Source organism: Sturnus vulgaris, chromosome 2, assembly GCF_052056855.1.
Source record: "Sturnus vulgaris isolate bStuVul1 chromosome 2, bStuVul1.hap1, whole genome shotgun sequence".
NCBI lineage: Eukaryota > Metazoa > Chordata > Aves > Passeriformes > Sturnidae > Sturnus > Sturnus vulgaris.
Genome location: NC_142244.1, coordinates 112,713,862 through 112,728,465, shown reverse-complemented (window position 1 = coordinate 112,728,465; position 14,604 = coordinate 112,713,862). Strand labels below are relative to the sequence as shown.

Below are 14,604 nucleotides of genomic sequence, written 5' to 3'. Positions count from 1 at the left end.
GTTTGATTTAATCAGACATTCTTTTAATCAGAGAAAGAATATGTGTTTCTATTTTTATGCTATTTCCTGTCCCTTTATTTTTCTTCGCATTTTCCCTAAAAATGCAGGACTGTATACCCATTGTAGTCAATATTTGTGACTCCCATCACAGATGCCCCTGTCTCTGAACCCCATAAACTCTCACTTGAGGTATTATGGAAGAGGGACAGGGAACCTTCTCCAGACTCTCATGGCCCTGCTTTTTCCTACGTCCAGCTCCAGGAAAAGGAGAATGACAGAGACTGGACAAGTGTCTGGCTCAGAGGATGTCTTGGAGCTGGGAACCTTCTGCCTTGTGCCTGCCGAGTGTGGGAGGTCATGTGTGACTGACATGAGTGCTGGATGGGATCTGTGCAGATACACCAAGACCAAACCAAACACATTCCCATGCTTTGTCCATCCCCAAAGCCCATTCTCCTGGTGCCAGCCTCACAGTAAAGCAAAAACCTGAGCAATGGAAGGAGCTGCTGGGTGTGTAGGGGACCAGCCTAAAGCATCCCAGTGGATTTGATGACGCTGGACGAGCCAGGCTTTGTCCTGTGGGTGGGTCCCTGGGGGTCTCACACACAACTCTGTGTTTGGGGGCTGGTCTGGAGGAGCACTGACACATGTCACTGTCACACAGCACTTGGCACCAGGCGCCAACCCTTATTCCGGGGGGCTGTCACAAGGAAAACACCAGCTGCTCTGGTTGCAGAGTCCCTCCCCTCGGTAGCCTCAGGTGCCCTCCGGCAGCCCCAGTGTGGCTGCAGAGGGGACAGAAGTGGATGCCACCACAACCCAGCAGAGATCCCCGACTGCCGCACCTGGGGAGCTGCGCTGCTCAGCCAGGGGCTGATTCCCTGTCCGGACCGTGCGGGAGGCCGGGCAGAGCCAGCCCAGCCCCAGCCGCAGCCGCAGCCTGTCCGTGCCTGTGGGTCAGCACCCAGCAGCAGCAGCAGCAGCAGCAGCTCCGCTCCGGGCCGGCTCCGCAGCGGGGGCGGTGCCAGCGGCGGGGCGGGACCGGCACAGCCCGGACGGAGCCGAACCGGAGCCGAACCGGAGCCGAACCGGAGCGGGCAGCGCCATGGCCGAGAGATGCGACGTGATCGTGGTCGGGGGCGGCATCTCAGGTGGGTGCGGGGGTCGGGGACGGGGCAGCGCGGCCGGGGATGCGCGACCCCCGCCCGGCCCGAGCGAGCGCATCCCCGGCGGCTCCGTACAGCCCCGGGAGCCGCGCTCGGGCGGAGAGCCGTGTGCTGCAGGCAGCATTTTATTGCTATAAACCATTAATAATTTCAATTGTCGTGTTATTTGAGCTATTTTTATCTTATTTTTATTTTATAATTTATCATTGGTTTAATTATTATTATTATTATTAATTTTTATTATTATGTATTTTATTAGTGTTTATTTTTATTATTACTTATTTTTATTATTTCTTATTTTCATTATTTTTTATTATTTATTTCCATTATTCTTTTTTATTGTTATTTATTTCCATTATTCTTTATTTTTACTGTAATTTATTTTCATAATCATCTATTTTAATTATAATTTATATCCATTATATCGTTCATTTTTACTAATATTTTTCATTTTACTAATTTATTTTTTTTTAAATTCAATTTTATTTTATAGATTGACATTTTATTTTTCTAGTTCTTTCACTGCCCAGTCCTGGCATCCCCTGAACTTGTGCAATTCTTCCAGCATCCCTGGATCTTTTGGACAAGTGAGGCTAGAAGCACTCTGCATTCTCTCCACCCTGTCCAGGGGTGTTAGTCAGAGGCCCTCGGTCACATGTGATTAATTTGAATCCTTGGCTGCCTTTTGTTCAGCGCAGGTAGAGGCATAAAGGAAAAACGCCTGAAATCAGCTGGATGATGAATAGGACGTTTCTAGCTGCCCTTTCAGTATGGGTTTGAGAGCATGAGCAGCCTGGCAGGACGGACAGACAGCGCTGGGAGCCCGGAGCCTTCTTGCACTTGGGTGACAACCAGATGCTTTTACCCAGCCTGGGCTACAAGACCTCTGTGCCTGCCCACAGTCAGTCTCTCCCCTGTGCGTTTATTCCAGATACACCTGCCAAATAAATTGTGCATCAGCAGTAGATTTTTTTTCTCCTTGTGCCTTTGGCATATCAAAGAGTTGTTTTTTGGCCCCTTAGCATTGGGAGGTATGGAGTGATAGCTCCTGTCCCGTGTGGTGATCTCAGAGCATGGGTGTGCACACATCCACAGATCCAAGCAGCCAAACCACAAACAATTACTTGAGATCTGTTACAAAATGTGATTTTGGCCATCCATTTTTCACATGGCTTTTAATTTCCACTACTTACTTACATATAATTCTAGATGTCTGTTTAACCATCATGTTAAATTGTGTAGTGTGCAATTTGAATGATACACAAAATGCAGAGACAAAATCACAGGCATTATTTCCTAAGGACGATTCTCTGATAACAAACTGCTGAATAATGTTTGAATGTTTCAAGTATGTTTATACAAACAGCAAAAATTAACCATTGCTTTTCTATAAAGCACAGTGGATTCTGAACACAATATTATGGCTAATTTTTAACTTACACCGTGTGTCACAGTGAAACTCAATTAAAGTAATTAGCCCGTGGTAAATGTCTGTTCATGCCTTGTAAACAAAAACATTTTCAGTGGCGTGGTTTTGTACAGCAGTAGTGCTACGTTGCCTCTGTTCAATGAGTTGGAGTGAGAGTCAGTGTAACAGCTTTTAAGCTACCCTTGTTATTCGGGTTGCCATGGGAATATTTTCGTGGCAGGCCTGCACAGCCCACTGAGGTTTTTCTGGAAGAGCATCAGAACAGAGAAGCAGTGCTAAGTGTGGTAAATCCTGTGCTTCACTCTCCGCCACCTGTAGACAGCAGCAAGTGGCAGGCGGAACAGTTTTCCATTTACTTCTCTTTGCACTAAATACCCACCAAAATGCTCCTGTGTCATGCTGTGGCAACTTTTCTCCTGTTTTCCCACAAAGGCTGGAAAAATATACAGGCACAAAAATTGCTGTTGACTAAGCACCCTTCTTCAGTCACTTTCCTTTAGCTGTTCTGTCCAGCTCTTGCTTTGCCTCTGATTCACACTTGTCTGTAAATCATTGAGCTTGCAGCCAGGTGATGAAACCATGGCTTTAGCTCTCCTTACACGGATTTAAAACCCCTGCTAGCATTCACAGCTGTTGCAGAGATCTCTTCTCCTGTCCACCAGAGTGTGACTTTTAAAAAGAGGCACTCCTTGGAGACTGGGTTTGTTGCTGCTCCACAGCTGGTGTGTGTTCCTTCAGGAAGTCTGTGCTTTTGAGCTGCCTGAGGCTCTTCTGCCCGTGGCTCTGTGGGTGCTGCCTGTAAAAGCAGCAGAAGGCTCCTGTCACATCGAGCTGTGCTCCAGCCCTGAGCAAAGCAGGTAATTGCAGAGCAAACAAAGACTTGCTGTGCCAGCAGGAGGATGCAAACAAACAAGTGTCACCGAGCTGCCACTTGGTTATCTCCTTTCTGTTTATTTCTGTGAGTAAAACAGGCTGTCCGTTTGCAGGCTCAGACCCCCTTTGGCAGCAGCTCTGCTTGTCTTTTTATTCAGATGTAATTAGTAGGGTCTAAAATTTAAAGAGTGAAAACCTGATAATGAAATAACAGTGCAGAGGCCTTCACAACCCTGGCAGTCTCTGTTCTTTCATCTGAAGATGCCACTTCCTTTGCTGAATCATTTTTAGTGTCCTTTATTGCAGGTCTGATAAAAGGGAAGAATAAAACTAAGGAACTGGCCAATTTAAATTTTATGTAATGAAAATCTACTCAAAATTAGTCTTAATTTCTTTCAAGTCAGAGTAATGGTCTGTGGCTTTTCTGAAGATGTCAGGTAGTCTCAATGATATTAATGATAGACTTTTGAGGAGCAGGAGGATTTACTAAGGGTAGATTCTGTTTTATGGGTAAAACTTCAGCAAAAGTCTTTGAATTTTTTTGCAAATGGTGCAGATTAAAAATAAATATTTTAAAGGAAAATTTCCCAGAGTCAAAAAGTGTATATGAAATGCTTAGCCACACATTGCATGCAGTATTCCTGGTACTAAAGAATATTTAGATCAGAAGCATAACAGACCCTCTTAGAGCTGGAATGTGCATTGTGACAGGTTCTTCTCTTTGCTTAGAGTCTACTTTTTTATTTTGAAGGGTTTCTCTAGCATGAGGGTCAAAACAACTATTAAGAAGCTATAAAGTTACATCATCAAACTTGTTTATCTTCTTAATTGAGACACCAATGACTTCAAATGAAATCTGGAAACGTGCTCAGAGATCTTGTTTAAAGACTTTCTCCTTTTGTTTTCAAAAGTGTCTTACTGTCCCTGCTTTTGCCTTGGGAACTGCTTTACTTGTTTTGCTTTCAAGTAAATTATCAGATTTTATACTAATCTTATTCCAGTCCTACTCAAGAAAATGCTTCTCTTAAATCTCTAGTGCACAGATTTTACAATCAGAGTGAGGTTAATTGATTTTTTTTCCTTAAAGGTGATATATCTTCTTAATTATAATGTTATTTGAAGTATGCTTGATGTTTTGCTGTTCACAAACCACCTGTCATGTTGCTGTAAATTTAGAACCAAAACATTCTGTAAGATAAAGCAATTCTATTGTTATGTTGGGTTTTAAAAATATTTCCATACCTATTCTGACATTATTGAGATGCTACTGTGCTCTCTAATCTTCTTAAGCCGCACTTTTAATTTGTGGGACAATTTAATGTGCTATATAATTACAGTAGCTCTCACCGCATCTATGAACCACAGTTAAGTTACTTTAAAAATAAAAATGAAACCAAAACATCCCGAAACAGACCAGGTCTTTTGAGTGCATTTAATCTGATAATATTCTATCTGTCTAAAAATAGACTGATACAGAGGGTAAAATTGCTTTTTAAAACAAATCTGGGACACATTGTAGGAAAACTTCAGATGTAATACATAATATTCAGTAGAAACTTGTTTCTTTTTGCCCTCTGGTAGTAAATTACAATGTCTCAATACTCCTCCTCAGAAAAGATGGTTTACTAAACAAGACAGTGTTTTTGGAGAACATTACTAGTCTGGGAGTCCTATGCTAGGGGTCCATTTGGAGAAGGGAAAAAAAAAGCCACAAAACGAAATGAGGGCATGGATGAAATCAAATCAGAAATGGATCAGCCAGTGGGGAGGACTCTGACCCTCTCCAGGGAATGTCACCCTCTCTGGGATGCACTCTGGCAAAGGGAATCCAGGAATTTTCCTGTCAGTTGACATGATGAAGCTCTTGGTTCACATTTTCAGTCACCTGTCTGTATCTGACAGCAGGAAATTATTCCTTTTGTACTCAACCACTCTCACTGCTAAAGCAGTATGAGCCAATTAGATGGAACCTGCATTTGACTTCTGGACGTTGCACATTAAAAAACAAACTTGGCAATGCACAGTAAACAGAACAGAAAGCAGCTGCATAATGTTGTGAAATAGTTTGGTAGCCTAGGCAGCAGGGACAGCTCTTGTAATTCACTGTCTGAGACCTCCTAATTGTTCTGAGAGTTGATTTGATAAGAGGCTTTCCAGTCTACCTGCAGGAGCCATCTCATCTCACAAGGCTCAGGGTGATGCATCATTAAGGAAAGGTTTTCCATTAGCTTATTTAACCATTATGAAAGGGAGTTGTTAGGGAAAGTTCATTCAGTCTGTTCAGCAAAATGTGAAAACTACTATGGTAGGGGAAAAGAGGTAAGTTAGGAAGGCAAAACTTTGGGAAAGAAATTGCTGTTATGTCTATTATGGGAAATATGTTAAGCTATTATGGGCAATAAGTGGTAGGGAACCAAAGTTTATGTGCAGCAGTTTGTGCCAAAGTTACAAACTGGAAAGTCCATAGGATTTTCTTATCTGTGCTGCTGATTTTTTTTTTTTTTTTTTTGATAAACAAGATTCTAAACAGGAGAGGCTGGAATCTCTTTGTAAGCAACTTCTGGGCATTGTTTGCTTTGACAACCACCTGCAGGGGTGCTTTTATTTGGTGAGATTTGTCAGAGTTTGGTTGAGCACTTGACTCAAACCTAATCATACTGGAGGTGGGGATTGGTGTTTGTCTGCATTAGGGAGTTGGTTCAGATTTTTTCACATAGACACTGCCAGCTTATTGTCTTGGGAAACTTAAGTTTCCCTGATCAAAGTTACTGACATGGAAAGAGTTAGTATTTCAATTTTGTGCTCTTCTTCCTTCCACGAAGACACAGTTAAAAATTATTTAATTGGTCATCTTGACCACAGATGTGCACCTGCATCCTCCATGTCCATCTTCTCTGTTTTCTCCTTGCCTACTTCTTTTTCTTTCATTTTCTTGTAGCATCAAGAGGCTGCCAAAAGATCACATTCTTCATACTTAGGAGTCGTGATTTGCTCATTTTACTCCTTGGCACCATCAAGTTCAGGAGCTGTTTTAGAGAAATGTAATTCATTGTGCTTCCCCTGCTGTAATGAGTGAGCAGTGTCAGTCCCCAGCAAGTACCACGATGTCAGACACTGCAGTGGCACAGGTCTGGGTTCAACACTGGTGCCTGTGGTCCCAGTGGCTGGGATGAGCAGCCCACTGCTCTGGCTCCCTCCTGGAGTGTTCAGGCTGTCTGGGATGATCTCAGGAGTGTGTTGACAAGGATACTGTTGACTACTAGGGGTACTCTTATCAACTGGTGTGTGTATGTAGTCTTATCCAAAGCTGGAGAGATGTGCCAAAAATCTGTGTATTCATGTTTGCACTGCCTAAGTAGGCAGCCTGAGCAATGTGGGTTTACACAGCCCTGACAGTCCCAGAGGTAAACTTCCAATGCTGCTTGCATTATCATAAACCAGCAGAGAGTTTGCTCTATATTTACATATCTTACACAGCAGCTAATGACAATGAATTAGGCCTTACGCTTAATTTAATAATTTCAAGAGGCTTTTCTCTTTCAGAAGTTATTATTCTGTATGTAAACAATCTGGGGGGGTTTTGGCACATTTCCCACTGCCACAGTTTCCTTCTCCATAGCACAACTGACAACTGTAATTAAATAGTTATGTTATTTCATGATAAAAAGCCATGTTGTCTCACTGCTCCTTCCCAAAACAGGAATTGTTTGCCTTTGTGTTCTGTCTCCGTTCTGTAGCAGTTATTTCACAGAGTGCACTGATACAGCAGTGGAGTTTATCATGGTTATAAATGTTTACTGAGCAGGGCCCTAGACTGAAGATCTTCCTTTGGATTTCCTTTGCTGAGAATGTGTAGTGATGTACTTACAAAGCACTCGGGGATGATTCTAAAATCAATCATCATTCCTGAGGAATTGTAGTCATAGAACAGTTTGGGCTGGAAGTGACCTCCAAATGTCATCTATTCCAACTGCACTGCAATGAGCAGGGACATCTCAGAGCCCTTTCCAGCCTGGCCTTGGATGTTTCCACCACCTCTCCTGTCCAATCTGTTCAGCATTTCCCCATCATCACTGTAAGAAATTACTCTCTTTACATCTAATCTGAATCTACCCTCTTTTAGTCTAAAATCATCCCTTATTGTGACAGGCCTTACCAAGAATTTCATCCTCACCTGTCTTATCAAAGCCTCTTTAGGCACTGGAAGTTGTTGTAGGGTCTTCCCAGAGCCCTCTTTTCTCCAGGCTGAACAACCCAAGTTCTCTCAGCCTTTCCTCATAGGAAAGGTGTTCCATCCCTTGGATCTTCTTTGTGGACCTCCTCTGGACCTGCTGCAATAGGTCCTTGTCTTTTTTTGTGGTGAGGACTCCAGGGCTTCAGCCAGGCTTCAGTTTCTTGAGGAAATTATACTCATCTCAATAAAGTTTCAATCATTTAATTTTTATATAGCCATTTTTGAACTTAACGTGGTTTTCCTTCTGGGCTGAAAACCTATTTCATCTTTTTATAAACTGACGTCAGATATTATTATTATTGCTGCCTTGAAGGATGGTCAAAATATGGTCATTCATCTAATCCACTAACTTTTTTTTTCCTAGTGGACTAATTCATGTCTAATGTTTATAATTTTGTAATGCTGCATTATTCTTGTTTAACATTTTTTTGCTGTTTTCAGTGATCAGTGAGGCTGCACTACAGGTCATTGGTATTTAAACCATGAATGACTATCATTCTTCTAAATAACCCACTCATGCTCTTATATTTTGTACAACTTCCTCTGTCCTGTCAGTTTTCTGTTCAAACAGCTTGCTTAAAAGAAAAATCAGTATAAAGTCACTTGGAAAACTGTATTTTCTCCACAAGTCCTTATTTGGTTTTGGGCTTGAAGGTAAGAGAAAGAAGAATGGTCCTAAGGATCTCGTTTGGGGAAACCCTGTGTTCTGGATAGGTGATTAATAAAAGAGGTGCTGTAAAGTGTAAAGAGAGGAGTTGCATTGACCCAGTCAAGAAACAGAATATTATTTATGGGAAGAGCAGGCTTCTATTCCTATGCCACCCACAGCCCCACAGGACTCAACTGTGAGAGTTTTGTGAGCTCTTAACAGCATCAGGAGCAGCAGCAGCAGCAATGGATGGAGAGCAGGGACATGCACAAGGAAATGATGGGCATCAGTATTTTTTTAGGGGTTCTCTGTGTGATTGTGCAGAAAAAGAGGAGTGCAGGGGAAAGGAGAGCAAAGGATAAGGATGGGGAAATGCAAAGTGAAAACCATCCCTGGAAGAATGGATGGTCTGTCTAGGAAGTCTGAGACCTTGTGGGTTACTTCTAGTAGCTGGCACATCTGGCAAAATAAATCCCAGCTGCACTAATTTTTACCACTGAAGAGTCTTGGCTGTGGCTCATTAGAGGCTTGGGCATCTTGCAAAAATTAAGTTATGATGGTGACCTGGCTTCTGTTGGCACTTTCAGGTGGTTACAAAGTTCCCTGAAGTTTTGATTTATTTTAAACCTGCTCATCTTACAGATATTACTTTGTACTATTCAAGTTTTTCATGCTTTTCAGTTTCCACACAGCTGGAAGTGAGGAGGGTGGGGAGGAAAGATGCCCCTGTAGCCTCCTGCCTCCCAGGCAGCTGGTCTTTATCTTGATGGTATAATTCATATATAAAACATTGAATTGAGTCTGTTCAGTTGACTGCACACAGCAACAGCTGATCAAACAGCAGGTTCATACTGTGCACCATGATTACCTGGATTACTAGGACAGCTTGAGTATAAACTGGGCTCATTTTTGCTTGAGTGATAAATCTGTGTTTGAATGTATTAAATTTGGAGCAAGACACCTCTTTTGTTCCAATATGAATTAATTTTTTATGAGATAGCTTGGCCAGAGGCTCAATCAGTGGGTTATGCTAAATAATGAGCATAAATGAAGAAAGGAAAGGTTGTAAATGCCTTTATTTTCCACTTTAGATATTTATCTTTTCTTCTATGCTTCCTTCACCATTTTTGTCCCTACACATTCTGTCAGAATGGTGCAATTCTAGTGGTAGCATTTTTTCTTTGATAGCAGTGATGTTTTCATGAACTCTTTGGCTCAAACATTCCCCTGCCTGCACTTAGAGGTGGATGGATGGAATCACAAGATTTAGTGGTTCTCTTTTGGGCTTCTCTGCATGACATGTATGTGACATGTATGTTCGCAGCCTTTGTTATCTCAGCTGGGGAATGGTTTGGGCTTTCAGAATGTTTTATTTTAATTTTTCAGTTGTTCAAATAAATAAAATGTTCACAAATCCTTGTAGGCTTTACAATTTAGCCTGTATGTGTGTGTACACACCTACTTGTAGTTGTGGGCTGTGGTGATGATAGGAATTTCCAAAGAGTGTCTGGGGCTCTTTGGAAGTGACACTGAGAGGTGCTCAATATAAATCTGTAATAATTATGTGCTATTTGTGTGAAATTCGTTAGCTGAAGATCAATTAAAATGTAAAGCAAAATGGATAGCCATGGGATGAGGATATGATGAGTCTGCTGGGCTTTGCTGCTGCCCAGCCTGGCCTAGGTGAACACCTAGGAGTCATTAGATACTGAGAGATCTGGGAAATTACATGTTAATATTTAATGTCAAGATATGAAAATGATGTTCTGTTTATTTTTAAAGTTCACTTCTTCCAGTTGATTGTGTTTTTTAGCATCTACTTTTCATGGAGTACTAAAAAAAATGAATTCTTGGCTTGAATTCTTGAGAACAAGCAAGACTTGGCAAAACAGATAAGCATTCTTTTCTGAGGCAACTGTTGCATAGTTTTGCAAAATTTTCTAGATGCAGCTTAGCCTTTTTTTTCCCCACATTGCTGTGTATGAAAGGCAAAACTGTTCTTCACAGTACACCTGTCTGGCATTTTATTTGCTTGTAGATCTCTTCATAATAGTAATGCCTAAAAGGATGCTTTTAGGAAACTTCCTGTATGGAACCTTAGCCAGGTCCCTGTGCTCAGCTTTATTTGATCCAGTGCTATGATCTTTTTGTTGTAGCACTTTCAGTTCTCTCTGTCCTTCTTTTCCCCCTCTGTTGTGTCTATTGTATTCTGAGGCAGCCCAGACTGTAAACTAGCAGAAAGGGATGACCTAAGCTAAAGGAGGCTCTGGGACTGAGGGTGTGTGATAATATCAGAGTATAAAATATACTTACATTATTAATATTAACTTTAACTTTTCAGTGTATCCTGAAGCAATAACAAAGGACACACAGAATGTGTTTGGGTTTGTTTTTTTTTTACGTGACTGAAGCCTAGAAGAAGACTTCTGACATGCTTTTAAAGTGTGAGGTGGGCATGGCTGTTCATGACAAGTCCATTAAATGAAGAGAGCCCAGTAAGTGATTGATTCCAGAAATACTCAGCCTTTGAAAATCTGGAGTGCTCAGTTTTGTCAATCTGAAGTTTCAGGGAGAACTTAAGATGTAAAAGTGAAGTGGAAGCAAGGGAAGCCTTGGGCAGAACAACTGTGCCTTCAGTGCATAAGTCTGGGTACCACTGTAGCAAAGGTGTTGAGTTTCCACCCAAATATCACAAATTGTCTTCATCCCATGCAGGGCCTGAGCTTACCATCCCCCAGCTTTGGTCATCTCACTCATGCCTGCCCAGGCTCTGTATCACTTAACCAGCTGCAATGCCTGGGACAAGTGAAGGCTGAATGTTTGTAATTCTGGTTTTAAGAATTTAATAAATGCTTAATAAATGCTGCTCTCTGCACCATGGATGGATTATCCAGGAGCTCTTGCAGAGAAAAGAGCACAGAAAGCTAGGACTAGAGTTTATGCTCCCATGAAGTCCCATTAACTCATGGGGATGCTCATACTGACCTTGGTGACTAAATTACAGAATTAGAGCTCAGACAGAAGAACTCATTGCCTTGGCTAGACAATGAAATGCCAACAGAAATAAATCATATTTGCTCATATAGTGCTGTATCTTAGGCAAAAATGTTAGGTCTTTTGTACAAATATTTTAAGTAAATGTACATTTTAAGCAGGTAGGTTGATAATGTCTCTTTTTGCTCCTTGGGGTTTCTGAAACTGTTAATTTTGTTGTTTTCCTAAGCTCCATAATGTTCTAGGTGAGTGATGCTCATTTTAATGGCATTAATTGCAGCACAATGATACAGTTTAGGAAAACAGAGTATCTCCCCCCATGGCCAAAATACTTGGGTCGAATAAGAGTTGCTTTGCTAGATTTCACTGTACTGTTTAGGCATGAAGTTAGGCACCAAGAGTAACAATTGACATTGTCCCAGCTTTGCCATGGTTTTAGGTTCTGAACTGTAATTTTTGAATTTTCTGTGATAAGGTTGAGTCAGATATCTAAATTACCATTGTTAAGATGGCCAAATTAGAGAAGTTAAAAGGTTACCTTCACACTGAAGGCACAGTATTCTTCACAAGAACAAAATTCCTCCTTCATGTGAGGAACATTACAGAACAATCCTGTGCCACCTTAACTCACCCAGACCCTGGGCCAACGCTGGTTTTGCTTTTTTGTTGCTGTTGCTGCCTTGGCTTTTGTTTTATTTACAGTCCTTATCTATAATGCCTTGCAGGCATTATTGTCTCAAGCCATTATTTCAATTAAAACATTTTAGCTGGCTAATGATGAGTGACAGAGGTAAAGGTGGCCAGTGCCAGGTTCGATCTCTCAGTGGCAGAGCAGTAATCGGATTGTGTTCATTAGGGCACAAACAAGACCGATGCTATTAAATTGCAATTTCTAGCACAGCAATGCAATAAGGAAGCTGTGGAGGACAAAGGAGAAATCCCACTGGTGCAAAATGCCGGCTTGGCTGTGGGTGAGGTCATTTCCCTGGTCCTGCCCTCCATCCCTCCAGGGTCACAGTGACATGGAAACTGTAGCTCATGCTGATGGCACTGAATTACCGGATGTTGTGGGGACATTTCTTAGAAGGAGGTCAGAGAGCCCTGAGTATAAACAAGGAGGTTTTTATTTGAATTTTTGAGTAATTTTGTCTAAGCAACAGCAAACTGGATTCTTCTGCTAACTGATCTAATTTTTACATGCTAGAAACTTAATTCCTGACCGAGGGAGTTTTTTTTTTTTCCTCTTTCCCCCACAATTTACCTCACCTGCTTGGGGCATATTCCTCTGAGTTTCTTCTTACTTACCTCATTCACTGCAGCTGTATTGACCACTAACAGTGGTGTTCTCCCCAAAATGTCCTTCTGCAACATTAACAGATGGATTTTGTTTCTTTGAGTACAGTGCAGCAGTTTTGGCCAAATTCATTTATTTGCTGTATGTATTTTGCAAACATTCCAAAGATGGTATCGAAAGTGGTAGCATCAAAGGTGGTAGGTCACGGATATTGTACAGAGACATCTAATAGTGAGGAAAGTTGTATTTCTTGTGTGATCCCACAGCAGTACCAACTTCTATAACTTTTTGTAGGTTTTGACAGATTTCCTGTTTTCTTTCTGAACATTTTAAATACTTCGGGCAGGGATTTTCAATTTTTTTGAGGGGGCTTGGGGTTATTTTAGGTTTGCGGTTTTTGTTTGTTTTTTTTTCTTTTGAAACTCATCACTTGAATTAAGAAAAGAAGTTAAATTCACGGCCTCTCTGGTCAAGACATTCATGATCAAGAAGAAGAATACAAAGACTACTGAAATAACAGCTTCAATGTGTTAAATATCCATAGACATCCATCTGTTGAATAATTCTATTAAAAATACTTGATTTCATCTACCTTAGATCCTGCAGTCTTACTTGTCTCTATATAATCAATTACCTTTTGTTTCCTTTTTTTTGCTGTCAGTCTTGTGAAACATTTTTGCATCCCACACTTTCTCCATTAACCCCCGGGCAGAGGACTGTGCTGGTCCTGCAGGCTGAGTGTTGTTATCCCATTTCCAAGGTGCATTTTTGGGCACATCCCCATGCTGAGCCTGGTGCAATGTTTGTTTGCTGCCCTGGACTGCACCAAGGCTGCTCTGCCCACTGGCTGTGTCAAGCAGCATCTGGTACCTGACATCTCTGCAGACTCAGTGATTTAGATGTGGCTGAACAGGTTGACAACCAGGAAAAAAACCAAAAACAACAAACCTTTTCAAACGTATCTTCTGTGTCAAAATAAATAGAGGGAGGAAAATGTTGGCAAATTCCATGAATTGGAGGAAGTTCTGCATTAAGACCTGCAAGTTAATACAGCACAGGTACAATGGCAGCATTTCTTCCTGCTCAATCTACAATTTTAGTAAAAGGGAGGAATTTTTATGCTTATAAGGTGAACAATTTTTTTTGTGCCAGCCATTTTAGAAGCTATTAATTGAATGCCTGTGGCTTAGAACTTTCTTTGCTCCCTCCATGAATTAAAATTTAGAATTTGTGGATGATTTTTATAATTATATAAATGAGATAAGGGAATCTTTTCTTAGAAAGGAGACAATAAATATGGAGTAACGTGATAAGTAGTACAAGATAAAGTACAACAGGAACACCTTCAGAAATTTCCTTCTTTTCAGAGATGGAATTTCCAGTCATGTCCTTTCTAGTGTTTTTTTGTTTGTTTGTTTGTTTTTGGGTTTTTTTTGTTGAAATGCTAAGATTAAAGAATATTTCAGTAAAATTGCTGATTCCAGGCAGAATAGAATGATGCTATTAAATGTCAATCAGATTTTTTAGTAAATATACTTTTAAATACTCTTTAGATAGTCAAATGCATTTGATGATAGGGCTATATTGTAGGGCACATGGGGGTCAGATGAAAAATGAGAGTCTTCTCACATTTGGCAATTCAAATATAAATATAATAAATATGTTATAATATTTGTATTATATATAATACAAGGATCTATAATCCAAATATACATCCATATATATATACATATATAAACTTATATAATTATGGTTGGACTCTATGATCTTGAAGATATTTCCAAACTTTATAATTCTATGAAATAGCAGTTTGGATTTTGCCCTAGCATAAATATTTAAGATTTTCTGTTTTAAAAAAAAAAAAAAAATCTGAATTAGTCATTTTCTCAGGGTAAGAAAGCTGTTGATGTTAGGAAGTGAGGTTGTAACAAAGCTGTTTAGTGAAATGGTGCAATTTAAGGTGTT

General features: G+C 40.7%; 1 protein-coding gene across 2 annotated transcripts in view; it reads left to right on the top strand.

Moving 5' to 3' along the window:
- The first annotated feature begins 1,035 nt into the window (after positions 1–1,035).
- The window catches only part of LOC106853514 (amine oxidase [flavin-containing] B-like), a 51,062-nt gene continuing 37,493 nt past the window's right edge, over positions 1,036–14,604 (top strand). The window contains exon 1 of one of the 2 annotated variants that reach the window (XM_014876801.2): positions 1,036–1,151. In XM_014876801.2, the coding sequence (XP_014732287.1) occupies positions 1,106–1,151 (46 nt within the window). In that variant the 5' untranslated portion in view covers positions 1,036–1,105. The remainder of the gene's footprint in view (positions 1,152–14,604) is intronic. The other variant, XM_014876802.2, reaches the window with a different exon arrangement.